This window comes from Temnothorax nylanderi, unplaced genomic scaffold (genome assembly GCF_030848795.1).
Source record: "Temnothorax nylanderi isolate EJ_2023f unplaced genomic scaffold, tnyl_v1.0 TNYL_tig0100_pilon, whole genome shotgun sequence".
NCBI lineage: Eukaryota > Metazoa > Arthropoda > Insecta > Hymenoptera > Formicidae > Temnothorax > Temnothorax nylanderi.
This window is the reverse complement of record NW_027249162.1, coordinates 201,439-227,908: the sequence shown is the minus strand read 5'-3', so window position 1 is coordinate 227,908 and position 26,470 is coordinate 201,439. Positions and strand designations below refer to the sequence as shown.

The window sequence follows — 26,470 nt, the reverse complement described above, 5'->3', positions numbered from 1 at the left end:
TTTAATTAAACAAGAAAAGAATTTTATTTAGTATAAAAATATAGGTTCAAGAATAACACACTATATTATTTAACGTAGCTTTCGGATGAACGCTGAATAAAGATTTGTCAATGAGCAGTCGCGCGGAAGGATGTGCCATTATTACTGGAGAAACTGCGTTGTAAGAATTTAATTGCAGTCCGAGACGAAGTATCGGTTCGATAATTGTAAATTTACGGCGTACCGCGGTTTCATTATTTCCACCGCCGTTTCAGCTATTTTCTCGGTCTCATTCACCGCCCCGTGCCAGCCGCGAATTATGTTAAACGACGAACGCGATCCGAATCTCCATTTGCACTCCGACCTTCTCTTTTTGCCCGCGTTTGGCGGGTTGGTCTGGCAATCGGGAGGTAGCCATGCGTAAAAGATCAGACGTAACAGAGCGCAAATAATACTCTCCAATTAAGGGGGAACCATGTGAGGGCTCGAAGGGGAGGGATAGAGAGAGGGGTGTGTCGGGCGTTTCCGTATGTCCGACGCTCTCGAAATGCGCAGGAAGTTAACAGTCCAGCTTCGGGGTAGCTGCGGCGTTGGCGGAGGAGGTGAAGCAAGAGAAGCTGAAGGAGGAGGAGGGGCGGAAGTGAGGGACGTGAGGTGGCCCGCGGGACGAAGGAAAGGAATTAACCAGACGCGGAGTCCTCTCGCAAATTGAGTTGCATGAAGCCGGAATTTAAACATTCAAATTAACCTATTTAGCAAGTCAAAGAGGCTAATGTGTGCGCGCCGATTCCGCATGCCCCGCAGATCCTAATATTCAATCGATATTGCCTTGTATCTTGCCCGTCGACTGCAGGCCCGTCGCGGTTTTTTCTCCCTCCTCACACCTCCCCTCCCTTTTATATCGATAGCTATTCGATTCGCGGCCAGAAACGCGCCCCATACCCCCTCTTTCGCCGCGGAAGCGGTTACATCGGAGATATGGACTTTTTTTAAACCTTTTTTCCCCTCTTTTTTTTAATCAAATTGATGCAATATTCGTGAGGGCGAATAAGAAGCGGGGACGGTATAAAATTTATTGCTCGGCCGCACGAGCTGCGCTACTTTGTAACACCGGCTGGTCGCGGTGATGTTTTCAAACATTCCAATTAATTCTTCCCTCGGAGCGGGCATTGTTTTACGCGAGATAAACGCGAAAGATCGTCCACGTCCGACAATCCGGTACGCGGTGCGCGCGGTTGCAAACCGCTCGCGTAAACAAAGGGTGTCGCGCATGATGTTACGACGCACGTTGCCGGCATGACGTGCATGAAAAAAATATCGCTCGGAAATCGATCCATCAGAGTGGGGTCCTTCGAGTATTTCCTATATCGGGATCCTCGGCCACGTTACGGTGAACGCAGGGTGAACCGCGCCTTTGAGTACAATTATAACTTTGTACAAATAAATTCTCAAGAGGAAGAGGGGGGGGGGATGTTCGTTAATAGTCGTCCCCTCGCAAAAGTAAGTATATCGTTCCTCGCGCACAATTCCCTCCTTCTCAGGCAGCCGATTTCGAGTTCTGGGGCATTTCAATAAAGTTCAATAGTGTTGCATTGCGCTATATATCGAGAAGCTAGTTTACGGTTTCGTAGTCTCGTTAGCGTGATCGATCGCACGCGCGGTGGACGTTTCCGTTTTTCGAAAAAGAATTTGGTCAGCCAGCGTGAAATTAGCCATTAGAATATCGCATGTGCGAGCGCTGTATCGCGAAATCGCTAGTGTCGTTAAAATGGATTAGAAATTGATTATCTAACGGAATAATTAACATATCAATATCTTTATATTCTTTATCGTGAACAAGATATTTTTAAATTGTGATAAAAATATGAATAATTAAGTCTCATCCCCCCAGTGCAGTAATATAATCTAATAAGTACTCATAACTTTACTACATAAAATATTTCATTTCGCGTGCAATATATTTTCATTTTTAAACACGGGTTTTTTATAATTTACGTTCTCTTTAGACACATCGTATAATTTTGTACGAGAGCGTTCCTGATCTGCTCGCGCGGGAAAGGTATCAAAGTTCCTTTTTCCGTCGCCGAATTAAACAGTCCAGTAAACCGGACTGTCTCAGCGTTTAGGTTCGACGGGAGAAGTCAGATGGCCCGGCATATTTATATATGTTCGCGACTCATACGTACGTACATTTATGCGCGACTGTGTATACGCTGAGTTCTCAAAGGGGGCCCACCGTGATCGTTTCATAGAGGGCCAATAAAAGGTAGGTAGGACGGAATCCAATAAAATCCCTACTCCCAAATCACACGGATGCCTGCTTCACCTGATTTCGAGTAGCAGCTACAAATTTTCCATAAGACGGCGCTCGTCGTCTTTGACAAATATAGAGAGAAACGTGGAGTTCACCGGGCAGAGAGGGCCGTTTCGGGGAAAACACCATTATATACATCGCATACGGATGCAGGATGGGAAATATTCGAAGCTTTACCGACTCTCGAAGCTATATCCACGTTCATTTGTAACGCTCAAAAATTATTCTTGCGTCTCGCGTCGCGTCGCGTTCCGTCCTTTGTCCCGAATCGCGTGCTCGGCTCGCAACCTCGCGTCATTACGCGCTACTCTACTAAAAAATGACAGCCGCTTACGGGGCGAATGCCGACGACGACGACGACGACCTGGTTCGACCAGGTAACGCCGTAACGCGCCGTGCAGCGATAAATGCGGCGGTACGCTGCGAATTTTACATACGCCAAACGCAAACCATCGTTCGTCGTCGTCGTCGTATTGTTCGGAGGGATTCGGAGGAAACGCGGTCACCGCTCGACTTGGTTGGCTTCACTTATTCTTACTTACGGTACCTCGCACGTCGCATTTCCACGTCGCCTCCTTTAAGGGGGTGACTGAACATTTGTCTGGCTTGCCCCGCGACTAACTACGAGCCGCCACTACGAGGCGAAATCTGCCGCGGCGGAAATCGTTTCTGACTGATGCCGAATGATCACTCAACCACCCCCTTTTCTCAACCGCCCCATTGTTCCGCTATCGTCGCCTTGATACCGATAGTTCGCGCTCCTAAGACTTCGGTCCGATCCCATTTCTCGGTTCCGGAGCACGGACTGCGTTTAAGTCCCGACGGTCGAAGAAAACGAGTTTTTTCCTTCCTTTTTACAAATCTTTCCTCGATCGTGAAAGAACATCCTTTTAACGGGCGGATCCCCAAAGATCTGCATTGAACATTGGACTGACTGCGTTGATTAAATGTGCTTGCTAATTTGAATCTTTCTGAACGCTTCCTTTATGCTCTACGTGTAATTTTTTTATACTACACGAGTATACGTATATTATATTTCTTATAAAAAATTTAATTTAAAAAACAAAGAAGAGCGCGTGTCGATATTTGCATAGAAAGCAAATTAATTTTCTAGCTGAAACGTATCGTGTGCTGTAGAAGAATATCCGGGAGTTGCATAAGAATTGCGCCGTCGTACAAAGTGGACCCAAATACCCGTGCATTGACGATCGATCTGCAGGCCACGATATGTCGTAACGTTAAAATTTTGTGCTATACCTTTATTACGTCATTATGCAATCAGAAGCAATAAAGACGCGCAACGATTTTGTAGTTCAGAAAAACATTAGATTGCCAATCGCTCCCGGCTTAGGAGCAAACTCGCGGAGAGCACCGACGCTAATGTTTCTTTTCCATGAACTGGATAACCCACTGGATAACCCGCTCGTAAAGGCGACTGATTGACGTGGCGGCTCGTAGGCACGAGAATTGCTCGTCCCGGCGACCTCGTACGAAACTCCGCGTGGAAGTATCGTAAATGGAAACTTCGGGATCGCGTGCGTCAAAACGGCTTTGCGCCACGGCGTTCGTCGTCGGCGACATGGTCACTGGCGTCTGCTCGCACGTTCTCGGAGACATTACCGTGAAATATCCGTGCGAAAGTTGATTTGTAGATTTCGATGAACGTCATCATTCAAGCGGGCGAGCAAAATCGTGAGAAAAGAACTTTCGATTAAATTCGTTCTACCTACGAGAGGAAATTATTTTGAATTTGTCCAAGTCGAAAGAAGAGAGAAATGAGAAAATAAAAGAATAAAGAAGAAAAGTATTTTAAGACATTTTACATGACGGTCAATTACCTATATCTGACGTGTCATAAAAATTTCTAATATCGGTGTATTGCACCGTATTTGTCGTGACATTTATTATGTGTGTTTTTATAGAATAAATGGTATAAAGCTCTTTAACTCTTATAAATTTACGCCACCGAAGCCATATCGGAGCTCGGCAAGATCCTAAAACTTTAATAGCTCATAATAATAAGTCAGCTGACGCGGGAACGACGAGAAACGATGGGGCTGAGTTGTGATAATTTTTCCGATAATTTAAATTGTCAACGATAAAAATTGAGATGGTTTAAAGTAACTTCTAAGATGTGTGTTTTATTTTGTCATAACTTTCAATTCACAAGTTATACGAAAGACGAATGTATTTTTTAAAACTTTTTTTTTATCTTTACGGCTTTGAAATTATTTTTATTCGTTGTTTCCAAATTGTAAATAATAATTAAATAACGCTTTTGTAGTTATATATTTAGGTCGTTACAATTGTGAAGTTCATTCTGTTGTGATTACTTTACGCATTTATATTTTTTGCATCGTAGCGAGTATCAAATGACTCGGACACTCGAACGAATCAACTATCTCATTATGTTTTAATGATATTTTTATTAATATTTTAACCCATTAAGTCTACACTGAGAAAAAAATATTTAGATCCAAAAAAATATTCGTTAGGTTGGCTTCTAACAGCTTATTTATTTAATATAATACACATATTTATTTAGAATTAGATATTTTTATTTAAATTGAGTAAAAATATCTAATTTTAAATAAATATGTGTATTATATTAAGTAAACAAGCTGTTAGGAGCCACCTAATAAATATTTTTTTCTCAGTATAGTCCCTATACGCTGTTTTGGTTTTAAATTCTTATATAACTCAGGTTCTAATCTGAATTCTAATTGATATTTAGGAGTAAAAAGAGTTCTTTCCAAAAATATAGTCGGCGATGCGATAGGATATTTTGGGGAAAAAAAGATTGAAAGTAGAAGTAAAAAGAATAAGTAACACCTGCCTTTTTACTATCAAATATTCAACTAATAAATGATTTTGTCTTACTTTTTGAGTAGAATTTTTATTATAGATCACTCAGATAATAATTATATTGATTTATTCTACTCAAAAAGACGAAATCATTTATTAATTAAGTATTTGTCAGTAAAAAAACAGGAGTCACTTACTTCATTTTACATCCATTTTCAACCTTTTTATCTTCTTTTTCAGATATTCTATTCCATTGCCGACTACATTTTTGGAAAGAGCAACTCTTTTTACCCCTAAATATCATAGTCTAAAAGTTTTGAATAGGATCCGAGTTACAACAGGATTTAAAATAGAAAAATGCATAAGGACCTCCTAGAATTTAGAAAAATCTACAGTGTATGTGATGCAAATTATAGATTTTCAGCAGTGAATATCGACACACATTTAATATAGATTATCGTGATAGAAAGAAATCTTTTTGAAGAAAATGAGTAAAATCCAATATCATCTTACTTACCAATTTCGAAAGCTCATCTAATTTCGAAAGCGTCGCTCAGTTCATGTCGCAGGTCGTAAATGCGTTGTCAATGCGTAACCAAATCACGAGCGCTTTATGTTCTCGCATCTTTTTGTCAATCTGACATGTTCCTGCAAAAGAACATGGTATATGAGTTAAATACATGAGTTTCGCAAGTTTCGTAACTCACCAAAGACGAACGCCGAACGAGCCAAACGTAAGTGAACTAACTTATTCTCGTGATAGTCTGATAGCTCACTTACGTTTCACGATTATTTCGAGGATATTACTGTTTCCATAATGTTTTGATTTCAACTTTTCAAGGTGTCCCGCAGACAAACACGATCCTTGCACGCGTAGCGCGTCGCGCAAAGTTATGCGAGTCACGTGATTGAAACTGCCGCGCACTTTGTGTCGAACCGTATCGCAACCGTTCCGCGTTTTTTCATCCCGAGTTTTGTGTATAAACAACGGGTGTCTGAAGTGCCGAACTGCCGAATACGGGCGGCCATCTTGATATGTTAATCGGCTCACACGGTCTCGCGGCGGTTTCGATGATCTTTTTTAGATAAAACGTGCGAAATCCAACATCATCTTACTTACATCATCTAACTTCGAAAGCCTCGCTAAATTCTTATCGCAGTCTCGCAGGTCGTCAATGCATAGCCGAATCACTTTACGTTCTGGCTTCTTCTTCTTGTGTTATGGCCTTCGAGCTGTACAGCTCCAAAGATGGCCAGGACGAACCATTTACGTTCTGGCGTCTTTTTCTCGGTCCGACGTTCCTACAAAAGAACGTAGCACATGAGTTAAATAGGTACATGAGTTTCGCAAGTTTCATAACTCACCCCAAAGACGAACGCCGAACGAGCCAAACGTAGGTGATCTAACCTCCGTAGTAGGGAGATATCTCCCTACTCTCCGTGATAGTTCGATCATTTCGAAGATGAAGATATCACTGTTTCCGTCAACGTCTTGATCTCTTCTTCTTCTTCTAAGTTATTGGCGCAGCTGTTTCCTTTCCGGTCAGCAACGGCCATTATTCAACGTCTAAGAGATCTCAAGGTGTCGCGCAGCCAAGCGATCCCTAGACCCTACGCAGTATACGCACTGCTAGGCACCTCGAGAGCCTTAATTCTACCTACTACGCACGTTCACGTATTAGCGCGTCGCGACTCGCGACTCGGACTCGCGCGAAGTTATGGCTCCTGCATACGGGACGCGGAGACGCTTGCCGCGCGGTAGCCAATAAATTTCTGGTTCTCACGAAAAAGCGACACGTTGATTGGTTACCGCGTCGATTGGGCGAGTGACGTGGATCCGAGACTGCTAGACCGGGAGCCAGCGAGAAAAAACATGTGTGATCGGCTACACGACGAAACTTTTTGGGACGATAGCCGGTGTCATGTGGAACACGAAAACGCAAATATGGCGGCCTGGAGGTGTCGCCTTTGCGCAGCGTAATTTTTTGAATGTGTTAAAAAAACTGTGCTTGTGGGGAATGGGCACCAATCTGATTCTTGTTTTATATTGTTTATTTGTGAGCAAAAGTACGCGGGCCGTATGCGCCATACCGATGCCGCGTCGCAAACAGCCCGCCATACTGATGAGAACGTGTCGTTTTTTTGATGCGATGTTGAATTTCGTACACCAAGCTAATTTTTTATGGAGAGCTAGATTTTAATTGTTTATCAACGAATATGAACATGCCATACCGTTTCGGCGTCTCTGAGTACTCGCCATACTGACGCAAAGACGTCATTTTTTTCACTAGTGCATGTATCTTAGGCACCAGTATGGCGGTTTATTTTTATGAAGATTATGCTAAAACGTGACAAGTGACTTTGAAGAAAAACTGAAAAATTTCTTAATACAACTCTACAAAATATAATATAACTCTACAAAAACATTTCTTAATTGTCATGTAATTACCTTAAAAAAAATTTTTCTTCAAAGTCTCACAATTTGTTTAATTTTCAATATTTAAAAAGTTTTTTAGGTTCACATATAAAGTAATTACATGACAATTAAGAAATGTTTTTGTTTTTTTGTTACAGACATAAATGAATTTGACTACAACGTAGAGTCAGATAGAAAAATTTTTTAGTTTTTCTTCGAAGTCTCACAATTTGTTTAATTTTCGATATTTAAAAAGTTTTTTAGGTTCACATATAAGGTAATTACATGACAATTAAGAAATGTTTTTGTAGAGTTATATTATATTTTGTAGAGTTGTATTAAGAAATTTTTCAGTTTTTCTTCAAAGTCACTTGTCACGTTTTAGCATAATCTTCATAAAAATAAACCGCCATACTGGTGCCTAAGATACATGCACTAGTGAAAAAAATGACGTCTTTGCGTCAGTATGGCGAGTACTCAGACGCCGAAACGGTATGGCATGTTCATATTCGTTGATAAACAATTAAAATCTAGCTCTCCATAAAAAATTAGCTTGGTGTACGAAATTCAACATCGCATCAAAAAAACGACACGTTCTCATCAGTATGGCGGGCTGTTTGCGACGCGGCATCGGTATGGCGCATACGGCCCGCGTACTTTTGCTCACAAATAAACAATATAAAACAAGAATCAGATTGGTGCCCATTCCCCAAAAGCACAGTTTTTTTAACATATTCAAAAAATTACGCTGCGCAAAGGCGACACCTCCAGGCCGCCATACTTGCGTTTTCGTATTCCACATGACACCGGCTATCGTCCCAAAAAGTTTCGTCGTGTAGCCGATCACACATGTTTTTTCTCGCTGGCTCCCGGTCTATGCCGCGCACTTCGCGTCGAATCGGATCGCGACCGTTCGGCGCTCCGCGTATTTCGCGCTTTTCCGTTCGTCCCGAATGAGCTTCGCGTGTAAACAGGTGTTGGGTGGTGTCGGGACTGTCGGAGGTGCCGAATACAATGACGGGCGGTCATCTCGGTATTCTCGGCACATTAATCGACTCACCTCGCACGGCCACCCGGTTTCAATCGTAGATCGCAGCGGTAAGGGGATTAATCGAGGCAGGACGCAGGAGATCGCCACTCGTTCATCCGCGTGACGGTGACTGGTGAGTATCATTTACATACGTCATTTAACGCCGAATTTTGTATCTCTCGACGAGCGATCGCTTCGCGTTTCGATCGTAGATCTAACGGGACGACTCCGTTTTCTAATAGGTACGCGCGCGTTCGCGGCGTCCGATCGACGAGTGTTTTGTGTGCCATCCGGCATTCGGAGCATCGAGGAACATGAAGCTTAAACATTGAGGAGCACCGAGGAGCAGCGGTAAGGGGATTAATCGAGGCAGGACATTGCCGGCTCGTTCATTCGCGTGACGGTGAGTGTTTACATACGTCATTTATCGCCGAATTTTGTGTCTATCGAACTTTTCTCCACGATATGGAATCCGTCCAATAGTAAGAGAACGAAAATACTTCCTTCTATCCACTGGCGGATCCTGGGGAGGGGGAGAGGAGTTAAAACCCCCCTTCCAAATAAAAGAAATCAGAATTATTGAGTCCGTTAAAAAAAATCTAAGAAAAAATGCATTAAACGTTAAAAGCAGGATCAAAAGTTTCCCCACGTCCTCGTTGATCCTGAAGTATAAAAGTTAAGCGTGATACTACAGCAATAAGAAAAATATCAAATCAAATAATTTTGCAGATACGTCAGGATCCGCTAGTGCTTCTATCCTTTTTGATTTCCATAAATCTTTCCATAAATATATGATAACATTTCTTTAAATTCTCCGAAGTACACTATTAAAGAGAAATAAAGATCTCGACGCGATTGGGCAATTTTCATGCTCGTTTTCAGAATTTACATATAATAAGAATCTTATCGTTGTGTATGCACCCATGAAGCACGTACATACGTGCTCGATGGCGCAATATTAAATTATCCGTATACGATCGATATAGCGATTGAGGGGTAAAAATTAAAAGTTTGGCGGAATATCGTAATCGACAGGGCGACAGGGTCGGTTGCAGAGTTTCGTGAGTCCTCGTACTTCGATCTCGGTGAGGAGGGGGAGGGGACAGGGGGCGCAGAACGGCACGCAATAATCGGGGCCGGGGCCACTATCGCGTGGCTCGATCGTTTGGGGGCTCCGCTATCTGGAATCTCGATCGCTTCTGATCGAGCAATTATTCCGTGGCACTTCAATTTTCCACGATAAATTTTTACCGCGTAGCGATCACCGGAGCCGGAGGACACGCCAAAGCACGGGCGACACGCGGGAGGGAGGGTAGCGGGAAAAATTTGTCGGAAAAACGGATAGCCATTGTCTTCGGTGTCAGACGGAAGGTGCGGAGACGAAATTGAGCCATCGATTATCGTCCGCCCGGTTTGCATAGAAATTGGCGGGAAATGTGAGAAACGATTTTGCAATATTTCGCGACGAGGCACTGATTCATTTGAATAAATTAGCGCGCTCCTTTCAATTCCCTTTCGCGTGCAACGCGCGTGCACCTTGATCAAAGTGTATCAATCTCGTCTCGCAATTAGCAAAGCCTCTGGGCGCATAATGCGCCCAAAACTGTCTCGATAATCAACGGCGATGCGGTTCCTGTCGGACGAAAACCTCGAAATCGCGATTCGTATGGCGCAAATGCAAATCCAAATGCGGATTAAATTAATGCAAATATCGCGGCTATAGATTGCCATATATGTACTTAGGGTACGTACATAATATAAGCAGCTTTCCTCGTTCTCGGACATTGTACACGTGAGAATACACATTTCGCAACTTCTCCGCGGTATACGTCCTCCGCGGGCGGGCGGGCGGGCGGGCGGGGAATTTACATAACGGCATTTTATCCGCGCCAGATATCATGCGTGCAATAGTCAGACGTCAGACTCGTTCGGCCTCGCATCGCATGGCGAGAGTATATCGCAGATGCGCGCGTATAATACACCGGGCAACTTGAGGAGCCTCCAGGCTGATCAACGATGTGTGTAATCGAGCGACATTGGTTGTGCAGCAGTCAGGGAGGGCCGCGCCGGGATGGAGGGCCGAGGAAGGGAAGCTGCTTCGTTGTATGCTTGCCGGGGAGTTTCGAGGTTGTGTTGAAGGGGATATATCATCGGGCCCCCGTGATACAGTGTCCTTCATGCGCGTTTCGTTGGATCGTACATCACCCGGATGTTGCTAGCACGCCGCGCTAGGCGCGGGCGGGCCTCTCTCCCGATAGAATTACATAATACGACATCTTTGGCCTAAAGCGTTCTCCGAGTTGTGTGGCCTCCCTCCCGTATCGAAGACGAACGAGAACAAAGTTTCGCGACAGTCTACTTTTGACTGCGATCGCGCACACAGCCTCCAGGAGGACCGGTCCCTTTATCCCGGATCGGCCCTCCAATCTGTGTACGGACAATCGATAGTCTGAAGTTTCGCGCTCGCCGGTTTTTCCAATTACTCGTCAGGGTTCCTTTATCGGGCTGCGCTTGGAATAGTTTTCCGTAGTTGCACGATGGTTTCCACATCGGGAAATTTAAGTAAAATATACAAGCCTCTGATGTAAAGAAAACTAACTTCCGATTTCATGCAATCTTTCGTTTTTCCCTCCTCCCAGCATTATGTTGGCTGATCGAGAGAGGAAAGCGCGCAATTCTGCTGCGAGTAATCGAAACAGTTATCGAACGCGTTTCAACTTCAGATAATCTTCGAGCGAATCTACGGTTTCGGTGGTTCAACTAGAATACTTAAAATGTGATAGGCTGATTGACAGGATTCGCTTTGATGGCGCAATGTCGGGACGATGATCCAAATAGAGCGACTTTACATATGTATCTATATGTTAGTTATTTTGATTTACCGTATAACCAATGTATATATTATGTGCACAATCATTTTTTCTAAAAATATTACATGTATTTTTTCTTATTTCTTTTAGTATCACTTTTTTTTTAGAATTTTAGGTCACAATATAGTTTCGATTGACTTCAATAGCAGAAAGTCTAATATTATTGTACTTTCGATACAATAAAATATTAATCAATCAGAGACGTATCCGAACTAAAAACATTAATGTTTTCAAGCATTTAAAAATGAATTAAAAATAACATGTGAAATAATTGAAATCAATTTTCTTATTTCCAATAAGTCACAATGAATTAATTGCAATCACATTTGGTTCGATCATAATTTATTAAATGAGATTTTCATATTCAATAACTAAAGATCAAAATCGACTAACAATGGCAGAGAATATGAATATATATATATATATATATATATATATAAAACTTAATGTATTATACTTCAACTTATATTATATTCTATAAAGTTACATTGAGACCCGATCGTGTTCGAAACGACTTCTTAATTTTTATTTCCCGGCGATTGATGTACGCTAAGTAAACATAACGTAACTTCAAAGAGCAAACTCCTCGTTGTTGGATAGTCCACTTACGTGCCCTACTCTTCGAGGGGGAAATCTCTTTGTTTGTGTTCGTATCAGTCGCCGCGAAAGGAGCTCTCCTTTTTGATTTGAATGTTTTATCGCATAGAGAGAGAGAGAGTGGCATCGATTCCCGCTGTTCTTATGCGACTGCCAAGAGAGGAGAGATGTAGAGCGTCGGGGCGCGCAGAATTTAAATCATTTCGCGCTGCATCGCGCTACGCAAATATTCCACACTTGTGTCTTTACACGGGAGAGGCTGGCGCTTCGGCAAAGTAAATATAATTTAACTCGAATTATAAACATCACGCGCTGCACGCCCGTGAGAAGATATCTTTGAACTTTGAGCGCTATAAATCAGATTAATAAGGCAGCCTCGACATTCAGCCGCTTTATTCCGCGATATCTTCCTAATCTTTCTATTCAAACTTTATTATCAGACTTACTTTGCCTTGGCGCATTGGCGTTGTGATTGATTGCTTCCTGAAATTATTATCTTATCCATTTCTACTTTTCTCGCGGGTGTCATCCCGCGATCCTTAATCTCTATCCTTCTCATTATTTCACCGTATATTGGCAATATTCTATTTTTATCGTATTCTTCTCGCGCAGGAGACGTACAAGAAATAATCAGGTTTTAATATCATTTAATAATAGTTGATAGTTTTATTAAAAATATGATAAATGTAACATTCGTTGTTACATTGATATTGTAACATGAAATAAATTCACCCTGGCGTCGACTAAGTCCAGGATTCTGTTTCGTTCTGTATCTTACTTTTCTGCCTCCTTGCGTCCCGGCCTTAACAGCGCGTCGAGAAGGAAGCGGCGCGCTCACCTGTAGCGACGCGTGAAATAAGTCCGACTGCGAGAGGCTTAACACCATGGGCGCCCTGGTCCCGCCGTAATCACCGGGCTCTAAGTAAATCCAGGTGTGTCAGCGTAACTCAAAGCAAAGCTCGCCACGCGCACTCGGCGAGCGAGCGAGCCAGTCAGCTAACCAGCCAGCCAGTCAGCCGGCCGGCCGGCCGGCTAAGGGAACGTCGGCGCGAGTGGCGAGTGGTGCCCCGTGACGAGGGGGTCTCATCCCCCTCGCGGGGGCCGCGTCACGGCACGTCGAAGAGGGATGAACGGTGTGGGCCGCCGCCGTGTGGTAGGGATGAACGGCGCGCTGGTCGGAACAACCCCTCCGGTTCGGTCTCGCTCGCGCGCGCGACGGGGGTGCGATACGATAGGGAAACAGGGGGGGAGGGGCCGCGCGGGGGAGGGGAGGGGGTGGTTGAGCAGAAGGAGGATGAGGCGAGGGGGAGGGCGAGAAGGGGTGACTTGCCTCGTGCGCGTCGGATGTACGTAGCCTCGCGGCAGGTCGGGAGTTCAGTCTCGACGCGGCAGCGACTACCCTCGTGTCGCGCCACACACGCGTGCGACTACACGTGCGACTATACCATGATCATGGGTGAGAAACGTGCCGTGCCGTGCCCGCGCCGACGACAGGTGCCCCTTCTGGTAGTGACCACTCTTCTGGTAGGCGTGCGTACGGAGCTTGTCGGTGAGTAAAGCGATGCATGACGCGTGGATGCGCGCCTGCTGTAATGCATTCCATATTCCACGTTCGCTGCGTTCGACGGTGCCCGCGCGCGCGTGTCGTCGATCGTCAATCTCTCAGCCCCCGCGGGGTGTCGTCGCGCGCGTGCCGGGGGAGATCACGCAGATGACACCTGTAGTGCGCCCGGAGATCGTTAATTACGCCGCTCGTTAAGCGTTTATCGGCCGCCACTTGTCGAAGCGCGGCAGCTCGTGGGAACTACGCCGGTGTTTGCGATACGCTCGCGAAATCTGTGAAGGAGTAGTAACGTCTTCTCCGCTTCGCGAATAAGATTACATCTGCGATGCGTTGATACTTGTACGATAAGATCAAAGACCGTTTAGCTGTGATTTCGAGCAAGTTAAGCAAATTAACTTTCTCTGGCTCTTTCTTTTCTATGTCAAGTAAATTTGACCTTTTTTCCTGGCTGAACTATAATTATGAAGTCTAATCGTCTTTATATAACTGAAATTAATATATGATTGATTTTAATAAATGTTATCGAATGTAATGAAAATGAATGATGGTAAGATTTCTTGAATTTTCGATTGCTCCACCTCGAGTTTTAATTAAAGATTGATATAATCTTTTAGTTAAAGATTCTAAAATTATTCAGGAGTTTTAAAGATAGAAGAATTATGTCACTGGGACAATGTGGGCGATGTAGACGAGGATATATATATCTCAGGCTTTTATCCTTTTATGCAAGTAAGATATTGATAACACCCTTCCTATAATACAATAAAGACGTCCTCCTCATATAATATACTTAAGATAATACTCCATTATAATGCTCCGTAGTGGTATTAAAACGAAAGTAGGTATACGCGTAGACCTCTTCACCAATGAATTAGTCAAATTAGTGAAATCAGGAGTTAACGTGGAGGTCGATCGGTTTTTACACGTTAATTGGCGGATCTAATTGAGAAGGTTGGCGTGACAGGAATTTCGATGCTCGGTTTGTGTTATGGTTTTAACGCGTTCCGATTTGTTCGCGGGTAGTCGTGCGACGAATAATTCATTTCATTGTCCTCGTCGCGTTCGTTTTTGCTACTCTTCAGTTGTTTATGACGTTTACGAGAGAGCGCGGTGACCGCGATGATTTGGCGTTACGCTTTATTTTCAAATTACGAACGTAACTGCTATCCGCGGTTACATGTGCCGTGTCGTGTCATACCAGATAGTGCCCAACTTCTCTCTCTTGCACGGGATATTTGCGTACCTACACGAGAATCGTAATTAAACAGATGTACAATGATACAAGTGCGCGAGGATCATTATTAAGTACGAATAAAAATTGTTATGTCACTTTAAGTGTAACAAAAAGTAATTAGAAATCTTGCGAAAGGAAGCAATCGTATACTAATAATATAGAATGAAGAAAAAGTAATTTTCTTAGATTATATAAAAATACTCAATTCTGGCTTAAGTGTAATAACGACGATGATGTTTACAAGATCATAAAATTTCGACATTGCACGATTTAATTTGTATAAAAAAAGACTTCGTGGATGCTGAATATCTTCTTCTCTCTTGCATATATGTATATTGATGAAATTTTTCACATGCCGATGCGTCACCGTGCAATTCTATACTCGCCTCACAACGGGAGTATTTTTCGTCGCGGAAGAGACGCGTTTATCGCCCGATTCCGTTTTATGCTGTACTTGACAGTTCCGACTCGAAACTTTCGAGATCGAAATTGTTTCATATTCGTGAAAATTACGTTAGACGAGGTAGGTCGTTCCGAAAAAGTGCGATACGCGGGGATTCATTTCTTAACGATCTCCCAGCAGTTGTGTCATTATCTTTACTGCTGTTTCTCTAACTTCGTTTACGTTCTAATTCCGCAAGAGAATAGACCTACGTTCCGGTAATTATGTCACTAGACGTTAGCGTAAAATAATAACTTCCCATTTTTGTAAAATAATTATGCGCGATTTTTTTTGTGCACGATGAAGGATATCCGAGCGGAATAAGACTGTTTGCCATTTATTTAACCAATTATAGCGTTTCTTTTTAAATCCGGGCATTGTATCTGGGAACGTGCACATTATTATTAATTAAGGCTGTTGAAAAACCAGGTTCGCCGTGTTTATCGCGAATGTGTATTCTGGAGGAAGAAAAATTGTGCGCGAGAAGAATATTTATGAATAGGAAGCTTGAAGTTTGGCCGTAACATTATCGCGTTAATAAAGCATCACGCAAAATGCTTAATAGGCGTGTAAATTGAGTTGCGTCTTTATGAAATTATAAAAAAGTTGGCACGTGTAACAGGTGGTTTATAGTGGCGATTGTTTGACTCGATATTCGTAACGCTGATCTAAACTATAGTCCTATAAAACCTCCGCGAATGGGATTTGATATAACGTCACTAGTAGAGATTTTGTCGATCAAATCATGATAAATTGAAATAATTTAATAAAGATAACGGTGGTTTGGCCGTTGTGCTAGATAATTTTCAATGCTCTTTCTTAATCTTTATTAATCTTGCTGAGAATTTATTCGCGACACAACTTCAGCGCCCTGGTTTATAAAGATTTAAATGCTGTGAATAACGCTTTCGCATTACTCACGATGAATTACAAAACGAATTCAACGTTCGCGTAGATTGTTATATAGAAGAATAGAAGGTTCATCTTTAAGGATAGACGATCCCTCTGTTAAATCCTCCCGCATTATTACATCGGAGCAACCGGAACGCTTTAAAAATGTCTCGAGCGTCGGTCCGCAAGACGTAAGACCCGAGCAATCGTGTATTTTAACAATACTCGAGGTTTCTGCATTAATAACGCGAGATAGGAGAGTAACGGGTAACGGGCATTCGGACGGTTAATATTGTAAAGTGTAATTTATCGCGTGCCCGACACGCTTTTCAAATATGAGATACGACGCATCGTTTTCTGACCGTTTTTCAAGGAGTTATTTATGCTCGGGTCTCTCCCCAGAATACGTCGATGTGCGCACCGACACACTTTTGCACGGGCATTTTTGCCACGCTGGTATGTAAATCACTTGTCGTACAGTGTGTCGCGAGCATTATCGATCCGCCGACGAAGAATTCAGCGATTCATGTTCCACTAATTATTGCTATCTTCGATCCGCCTCTTTGGTGTGCCGGCCACGCGCACGAGAACGGAAATAGAAGGAACGCTGTAAAACCGTATCATTATGTAGTGGTTTGCAAACGAATGCCAGCTTTGTGCGTGCGTTTTGTAAATGCATCCGTGCAACGCCGAGCGCTTTGTTATCACACTTTGGTTCGTTACTTTTCCGGACACAGCTCGCTAAACCGTAATTTTGTAGTTCTCAGTGGGAAAACGTCTGGCAGTCTGTCGTCAAATTTAACCGTTTGTACAAGCGTTCGCGTTTTGCAAAGGGGGAAAACTGGAAAAGACGTAGACTTTAAATTTAACATTCATTTATTTAGAAACTATCATGTCGGACAGTTACAGTAAGTAATGTGACAAGTCGATATGCTTTTGGAAATAATTTGGGGAGAATATTATAGGAATACGACAGAAATAGTACAAGATTATGTGAAATATGTATTCTATGGCTTGACCCGTTATTTCTGTCTATTATTCTCGCGACTTATTTCTAATATGAGCATGTAGGTTTTCAGATTTGTTACAGAGTATTTTGTATTGTATTTATAGGCAAATCCTGATTTAGTTTAATTTTGCAAGAAATCACTGATATCCTTCGCGATCTTTTCCGAACAACTCACTACTACAATTTGATAGTTTTCAGTAGAAAAAACGTATAGCAATCTGTCCTAAAATTTAGTATTAATAAATTGTAATATTGCGATAACTGTCTGATTGATGTTTATTAATTAAATGTACTTAACTACAATCTTTGATTAATTCGAATAAAAAATTTTAACAGGGAAATATTAAAGATTAAAGTAATTTTCAATTTATAAATGATCAAAGCATGATTTACATAAATTAAACTGTTCTCGATTTTTTATAGCTTAAGACGCTTAAGTGATATTGATTTTTTACAGCGCAATTGATCTTTTGATTTCCTAAATATTACGCGTACATTATGGCAATCAGCTGATATCGGCAAGTTGGTAATTAATAGCAAATTTAAACTGTTATAAATAATTCAATCTCTTATGCAAATAATTTAATTGCTTTTGAAAAATTAAAACTAAATAATTGTTTAACTACATCAATATAAAATGAATTACTAAATTTAATATTAATATGATCTTTAATAAATTAAAATTTATCTTTAGTTGTGTGGGGAAAATGGAAATTAATTTACTATATCACTTTTTTCCAAATACTTTTTATATCCTGAGATGCATAAAATTCCGTCATTTTAATAAATCATGAAAGTAAGCTGTCATATTTTCTACGATTCTCTTTTCATTTTCTTGATTTATTAAAACCGCACAAAAATTCTTGTTTAATTAAAATCATACACGATTTCTCTTCTAAAAAATTTAACGTAAAGTAATAATAATTAAATTTACGCAAATATTGTTTCAATTAAAGTAATAAAGGAATTTTACTCTTTAAATATACCTACATAAAGAGAATTACCGTGTTTATTCGACCAAATTAATTTCAAATGCAACATACAGAATATTTAGTATTTATCTTACTTACAGTATGTACGTGTTAAATATTTCGTAGGGATGACGAATTGGCTAGTATGTATACGGTAGTGCAGGGCGTTCATTTGTTTATACTTTGCGGCATACAGTGCGCTGGGTGTGTATATATATGTGCCTAGTGCCTATGCGGGTGGTGCGTGTTGGTCCATGCATCGTTACACTATCTCTCGTGGCGCAATCGCGACAAGTGTTAGGAATCGCCAAACGTGATTTCCTATAAAGGATTACCATGATAAACTGCGCGATTTGATTAACATTTGCTATCAAGGATTCCTATTAAGTATCGAAGCATGGTCAATTACGAACACATATCTACTAATTATCACAATATGACAATCGCGCGACGCTGTCCGTTAAATCATTCACGATTCGGCGCGCGTTATATGCTTCCGCAATTTATTCGCAAGCAAGAATCGAAATGACAGAAAAGAGGAATTCTATAAGGTTATCACTTTTTGTTGCGATACTCAGGTGCGTTAATCATTTTTCTAACGACACTTGGTCTCGCGCATATCTCAAAGTTTACGTTTATCATCAACGCAAACGTAATTTATCTGTCTATTTCCATGAATTGATAACGCAGACCGATATATGAATCGCCGAATACAGTTTAAATACAAAAGCTATAATTGTCAACCGTTCATTAATATTTAATATGTAATTTAATATGTAATATATATGTGTGCATGTGTGATGGATTTAAAAAATAAATTATATTAAATATGTATTTATAATATGTATGTAGAGATATGTATGAGATAGGTAATGCCAGAAAAAGACAAAAATTCTCTCTTTTATTTCCTCAAATATTTTTTAAATAGAATTTGAAATTATTAATGTGCAGATCTTTTTATATGTATATCCAATGTTATATATCATATAAAATATCATATAAAATGGTGCAAGTATATTCAGAATCTTTATTTAAAATTTATGTTTAGAGAGCTTTTTAATATGTATGTGTCATGAGCAGAAAAAAAAGAGTGAAAGAAGTATTTTGATCACATAGCATATTTTAATTAATTACTTTTAATTAATTTACTTATATCTATAAAAATAAAGGTGCTTATGATTATTTTATTTATAATTCTATTTATTTAAATATAGCGCACCAATTATAGAGATTATTTATTATTATCTATTCATATCTATCTATAGCATTTAATTTTATATCACTTGAAAGAGTAAAATAACATGAAACCCGATTAAATTTATATAGAATATTCTCGAATCAAGTATTATGTTACATGTGTTAATAATATTAAAAGATAAAATAAAATTATATAGATAAAATTGAATTGTTGAATATAATTTTTTGATTATCTCTTCCTATAAAAATTTGTTATAAAAGTTTTATAACTGAAAAGATAATAATAATTATGCATTTACGTTGAATTTGCTTTATAAGAAGAGAGTAAGAATCAAAAAGATTCTCTGCGATATATAGCGTAGGTAACACATAAATTAAAGAATTTTAACGTAATAGTTTAAATTCTCTATTAATAATCACAATAGTCACAATATGAGCTGGTTCTATTTATTAGTGTATGTAGTATTTGCGCATAAGAAATTAAAATCATATAAGCCATAAAAATTGATGTTATTTGAATTAAAAAAAATGATATGCGTACGATAAGCACCAGTTACAGATTTGAACACGCGAATTCTACACGAATTACCTTACGAAAAATAATTATCGCGTATATAAAATAATTCTAAACAACCTCAATTTCTAAAATAATATAAAAGGATTAATAAATAATAAACTATTTTCCCTAAAGCTTGCGGAAAGTAAGTATAAATAATAAATAAATTTTAATTCCTAAAGTAATAGAAAGATCAATACATAATGAACTATCTCTCCTAAGCTTGCGGACCATTATTTTCTCTCTTACTTCTCCATTGTTGTCTTTTTATGACACTCATTCGCGAAGACATGGTTAATCACGTACTTGTCTTCGCGTCGAGATTTTCGGTTCTAATCTTCATAATTCGCTATTAAACTATTATGGCACATTCCACGTATTGGAATTAGGTTCGCAAGAATAACAAACGCGCGTCATAAAATTGTTAACGTTGGCTGGAGAAGGCACGACATAATTTTGATGAGAGCCAAAATAGACAGATGCTAGGTTCGCAAGTATCATCCAAATCCTTTGCCCATAAAATTGATCAAATTCTGAGATACGCCGCACCGGCAAACGCTTTGGATCCAATAAAGAGGATTAAGTGTACTGAGCTGTAAACACGGTGTGATTGAATTCTGAGGGCGCACGAGGAAATTCCTCCCTCATGCTCTCTTTCTCTCTCTCTCTCTCTCTTCGTCTCCCTCTCCCTCTCGTTATATCTCTTTCTGTTTCTCGCTTTCCCGTTTGCTTTCTGTTTCTTCTTCGCTGTTTTCATGCTTTTCTCGAGTGTTATAGTTTTCTCCTTTGTTTATGTGCCCTTACACGGCCGTGTAAGAAAACAAAACGGTCGTGCCAAGCTTCTTCCACTTTCATTACCGTGGGAAATGTCGCGATATTTGTCTTCACGTAAATTGGATGCCCTCGTACCATGTCCAAGATGGTACGCTGAGTTTTATACGAATCTTCGTCTAATGGAGTGTGTGATTGCTCCTGTAGTCTGATATAAACGGAGTTGTCTGACGATATCGGGACAGAAATATGAATAATTTAAAATCGCCATGATTCATACAGTATTTTAATGATTGAAAAGGCGCATACGAAACTAATTGAAAACCTTCGCTAAAATTTAAAAGATTATCTCGCAAGTAAATCTTTCAGCTTTACAACTGGAAGATTCATTTGCGAGAAATCTTTTGAATTTTAGCGAAGGTTTTCAATTAGTTTCGTATGCGCCTTCAATCATTAAAATACCGTACGAATCATTGCGATTTTACATTATTCGTATTTCTGTCCCGATATTATCAGAAACGAAACATTGCGAATTATAACGGCTTAATATCATTTCGCACATTTTCTGGCAGTTACCAAACGTTGCGTGATACATTTATTGATGTTGTCGCAATCCCTTTTCAATACCAACAGATTATCGGTTGATTGTGTGTTTTTGCGAATATTATGCAGAAATATTATTTAGGCAATATTTTGCTTCCCGAGTGCCACCAAATAATTTATATACATGTGATTAATTTACGAATTTTGTCGAAATATATGTGAAGAAAAACAATTATGAGTTTATTATAAAATCATACATATATCTATACAACAGTAGATATCAAATTTATCGCATCAGTTGACGTTCTAATGATTATACGAATATTTTAATTTTATTCATTATTTGACGATTGTCGTTTAATCAGTGATTTTCAAGTGTCAATCTCGCACGATAAAATTCAACAAAATAATATGTAAAACGCGAAATGTAATTTATAATAAACGCGCATGTTTAAAGAATGCATATGCAGACTTAGCAATTAACGCAGTAATTAAATTAATGAAATCTCATACGCTCATAATAATGTCAGAATTTCTAAAAATACCTTGCGCAATGTTAACTTTAATCTGAATTTGTAACATCATTTAACAATACTGTATTAAAACATGATTTAACAATGTACATATATAATTAACTTCAAGATTTATGATGCATGCGGTATGCAATTCTGTGAATCTATAGCAGAGCATTCTTTCGCATAAGGCACGTGAGACGCAAGATTTTTGTTTAAATTATTATAATTAACAGAAATAATGTCGCCAATAAAACTTTTTACCATCGTTTGTTTAAATAAATTTACGAATATTTTAATTAGTCATTATTAACAAGCTGCTGCGACTTACGTTTCTATTAAACGGCTACGCTCCAAGCACAGTTTTATCACTATTTCAACTCCACATTCGACGATAATACTCATTTCGGGCGATCGCGTTTACGGAGGAGATTTATCGGACGGAGCTGCAATCGTAGACCGATACGTCACGTGCTCCTTCTTCATAAACTTCGACATTCTTTGCACGATTTCGTGAGTCGAATGTGCTAGCAATAGTTTCCAGCGCGCGGGAACGATGTCCTTAACCCACCCACCCTTCCCCGTCTCTCCCACATCTACTCACCCCGTCATCGGCTATTACAAGGATTCTGTTAGCGGCGAAGTTTCAAAGTGGCAATTCCCGAGGGTACAATTATTTGCGGTTCCCGCTGACGTCCCCCGGTTGCGACGGCTTGTTCCGAAGAATTGAAATTTTATTGAAACAGATTGTGTCTCGCATTATCCCCGTAGCCGTATCGGGGAAGTCGATGCCGCGCGCGCGCGCGAGCACAGTTCCCTCATCTTTGAATCTCGTATAAATTCATGACTCTCGCTTTTTCGCCACAATCTCTAAAAATGTATGAGTTCCGTTTCCCATTTAGCGAAACTAATATCGGCCGGGGTCGCTGTATCTCAATTGTTTCGCCGGTGTCTCTTGATGTTTTAGGTTTTCCCTTATTGCGCGTTGGCGACTCGATATAGCGGTGTAGCGTAGTTTCGCTATCACAACAAACGGATCCGAGATTCGTATAATACAGCGCGGCCACACGATACAAGTTTAATGAAATCGTCGGATATTCAGCGGGAATAAATGGACAGGGGAATGACTCCCCCGTTTGACAACGCGTATAGCGCGTCACGGAATTTCGATCGCGTGCCACGCGGTCCCTTCACCTGCGATCGATATCACCCGCTGGCTACCGCGAACTTGCGGATATTCAAATCTTGCGGACTCATACCCCCGGCCCCGTATCATACTCGCGAAAACCTAATCAGACCGGTCGGCGAACGGGACATATGTATTTCGTACACGGGTACGCGGACGGCGACGTTTCTAAATGTCGGAGATTCATCGCCGTGGCATGAATTCTCGTTTCTTTCGAAAGATCTAGAGACTCTGTAATAAGAGATTGGCTATAAGACAGCCAGTTTTGATTGGTCCACCAGTTTTGTCAAAAGCAAGAGAACAGAAAGAGAGATATAAGAGAGAAAGAGAAAGCGATATGAATATCTTTCTCTTTCGCACGATTTTGACAAAACTGGCTTTATGGCCAGTCTCTTATTATAGGGTCTCTAGAAAGATCTCGCAATTTGTTTTGGGCGGAGTCTTTCGCAAGAAAGAAGAGGAGGGGGGGGAGGAGGAGGAGTGAAAACGAAAATGAAAAATTATTCGTAATTCGTCTCATTGTAGGCGCGCGCGCGGTAATGGAGAAATAGTGTGTCAGGCTAATGGACGTCGTTGTGTCTACTTTCCTTCGACTTTAATGGCGCTGGAGTTTATTTGCGGCGGAGGTAGATGAAATACAATAACCGTACTTATAGATACCAATATGGCGGGACATTTTATCTGGTGGCGTCGAAGTGCTTCAGCATTAATTTCAATTGAGATGAAATATTTTCAAGCGGGCACTTCGTATACTCGCCGATAACTGCGACGAAAGTCTTCTTTATAAAAAATGTGAAAGCAACCGTGATGTGATTATTTCTTTTTTTTCCGTTCGCAACAGAAAGTGTAATGATGAGAACATATACCATGATGGTATTTCACTTAGCATAAACTATATCGAGATGAAATTTCAGTCGCGGGTGATGGGTAGGCACATCTGCGCCTCATACGATGAGTGACGTGTGTATTATATAACATGAATTAACGCGAACTGTCTGTCAATTTCGGAATAATCATTTCAATAGGTAAATGATGATGCGTGTTAATGAGCACTTTTAACCTAATATATTACTACATTTTGAAGTATCTGTCGAGTGTTTGCAAAAAAACATTTTTTAATCTCTTGATGTGATTTTTTAAAATAATCCTTTATTTCTCTTTATGTCTTTACATTTAAATTCCTTGCGCGTTACCTTCATCAATGACGTACGAAAGTATATCCATGACATTTATAATCTGAGGAGCTTTTTAATGAAATTTTGACGATTTCCAGACAAGACACATTAATTAAGCTTAACTCTCCAACGTGTTTAAAATGCCAGTTAAAATGTGCCAGAGGTCGTGCAAAATATTCACCGCGCTGATCGCAAAAATGTCGGATTGCCGATGGATGATTGTACATTATAGCTAATTATCAGGCGTGATTGCCCAATGTGATAATATAATCTGCACGGAAAATGAAAATAATTGCCTTTATCGACATTACGCACGCATCCCTATTTGCCGTACAATCTAATTTGGCCAGATGCGCGAATTCGCTCTATTGTTGCAGATCGCAAACAAATTGCTTGCATTCAACCTCGATAATCTGATAAACGGTTTTTTCTCTCTCTTTCTCTCTTTTTTTTACGTTTATCTACATATTGTGTAACTCCTGATATTATATCTCTTTCGAGAAACTCTTTTGTGCGTTTCTCTGTTAAAAAGTAGCGCTCTTGTTAATTATACATATATCAGACAGAAAATAAAATGGAGAATTCAAAAAATTGTACTAACAATAAGTGTAAAGTCAACGAAAGTTGTATTTCAGCGGCAAATAATGAGAGCGTGAGATTAATCAATACACGATAGCAATATCAGGCAAAATCCAATCCACATCAATTGTAAACTATCACGTAATTATTATACGTAATTAAACATGCTGTTAATACTATAATGGAGCTACGGAATTTAACCGGTACAAATTATGCGTAAATCCATAAACTCGCGCTTGCATTGTCAGAATTTCTATACCTAGATGGTAATGATGATACATCTGTACCAGCGTAAGAGTTTTACAATTAGCAGTAATAAATCATTCAAGATCACAAATCAAGGTTTTATAATACACGCGCAGATCTCTTGTTCTATCGAATAAACCGTCACAAAGAAACCGTTTGTGAGGGTCTTAAGGAAGATAACATTTATTGAAATTGTAACGCATTTAATATCCAGATAAATGTTATTATTTAGGAGTGATGAGTAACGTGGCTCTCATCGGCAATGGCCGAGATATAAGCCCTGAAAGTTAACAAAGTGCGGCAATGTAATTCGTTCGTCTCACAGCACCGGTAGTCGGGTTGAGTGATTTCGGCGTGCGCTCAGTGAGCGGCGGGAATAATTCATACGAAAAGCGTACTGCGGCGGGAACGTGTGTTTGACTATAAAATATGCCCTCCTGATATTGATGCCTCAGCATCAAGCGCGAGGGTTTTATGCGGTCCGCGGGGTATATGTATATATATACATACATATATAATGGCGGCGCGCGGGGTCTGATCAGGCCGAAATATAAAGCGGAAGAGCGGTATAAAATTTTACTCGGCATCGCAGGCGCAGATAAACCCGTCTATAAGACCGGCGCGGCGCGCGTGGTGTCTGATTTGCGATTGCCTGGTTTCGCTAAGCCGTGATATAACGGAGATATCGATTTATCGATGCCGGACAATACGCGATGTCGACGTTTTATTCGAAAGCTCGCGGTGAATCTGTCATCGCGTTTTCACGCTTTCGATTTTAAGTAACGAAAGAAAAACTCGGCGCGAGGCCGAGTGCGTATATTGAATATTATATAGCTGAGTTGACTTAAATATTTTGGGCGGAATATAATTTACATCAAATACAACACGGTTAGTCGGAAAAGCTATATTGCAAAGTTTATGATCGTTCAAAATTTAATTTAAGCTATATACACGCTACAAAGATATGCCGGATTTAGGATAGCGAGCTGGAGGTGTTTAGATATTGGTTTAATAAAGAGAGACAGAACGCTCGTCGTCCGTAAATCTAAATGCCTCTTTCGGCGATATTTCTTATGAAAATTGAATTATAGGTTCGTAAAGCCTTGAATGGCGCGGTAGGTATAAACAAGTTTGTGGGTCTGAAAAAAGTATATGTGTCAAGGAGGGACGGCAGTATCGTAAAATTGGGGCTATATAACGTAATATGCAATAAAAATCGAATTATCTACTATCTGCCGCGAGTAATTTCGATACGAAAAATTATAGGCGAAAAGGCAGGATTTTATGACGTGTTGGGTAAAATTTCGATTTCGGGCAAATCGGGTCGGAAATTGAGATGGGCGAGAAGATGACTATCTTTTATTAAGAAAGTAAAGAGATTTTTGATTGAATATTACAATGAATATTTATGATTATTGTGTCTTGTTGTGTCTGAATTGCATCTGAACGTATATCTACTATTATGCAAGTTTATCAATATTTTTTGATATGTTAACGCTAATTATAATACACTGGAGGCTCGTTACTTGATGAATATCCAAATAAAGTGTTACGGGAGGCAACTGTAAAACGGCGATACCTCA

At 40.2% G+C, this 26,470-nt stretch overlaps 1 protein-coding gene across 1 annotated transcript in view; it reads left to right on the top strand.

The window, feature by feature from the left end:
- The first annotated feature begins 13,389 nt into the window (after positions 1 to 13,389).
- LOC139775512 (neurotrimin) overlaps positions 13,390 to 26,470 on the top strand; it is a 167,034-nt gene continuing 153,953 nt past the window's right edge. The window contains exon 1 of the mRNA XM_071711539.1: positions 13,390 to 13,560. Coding sequence (XP_071567640.1) covers positions 13,458 to 13,560 — 103 coding nt within the window. The 5' untranslated portion in view covers positions 13,390 to 13,457. The remainder of the gene's footprint in view (positions 13,561 to 26,470) is intronic.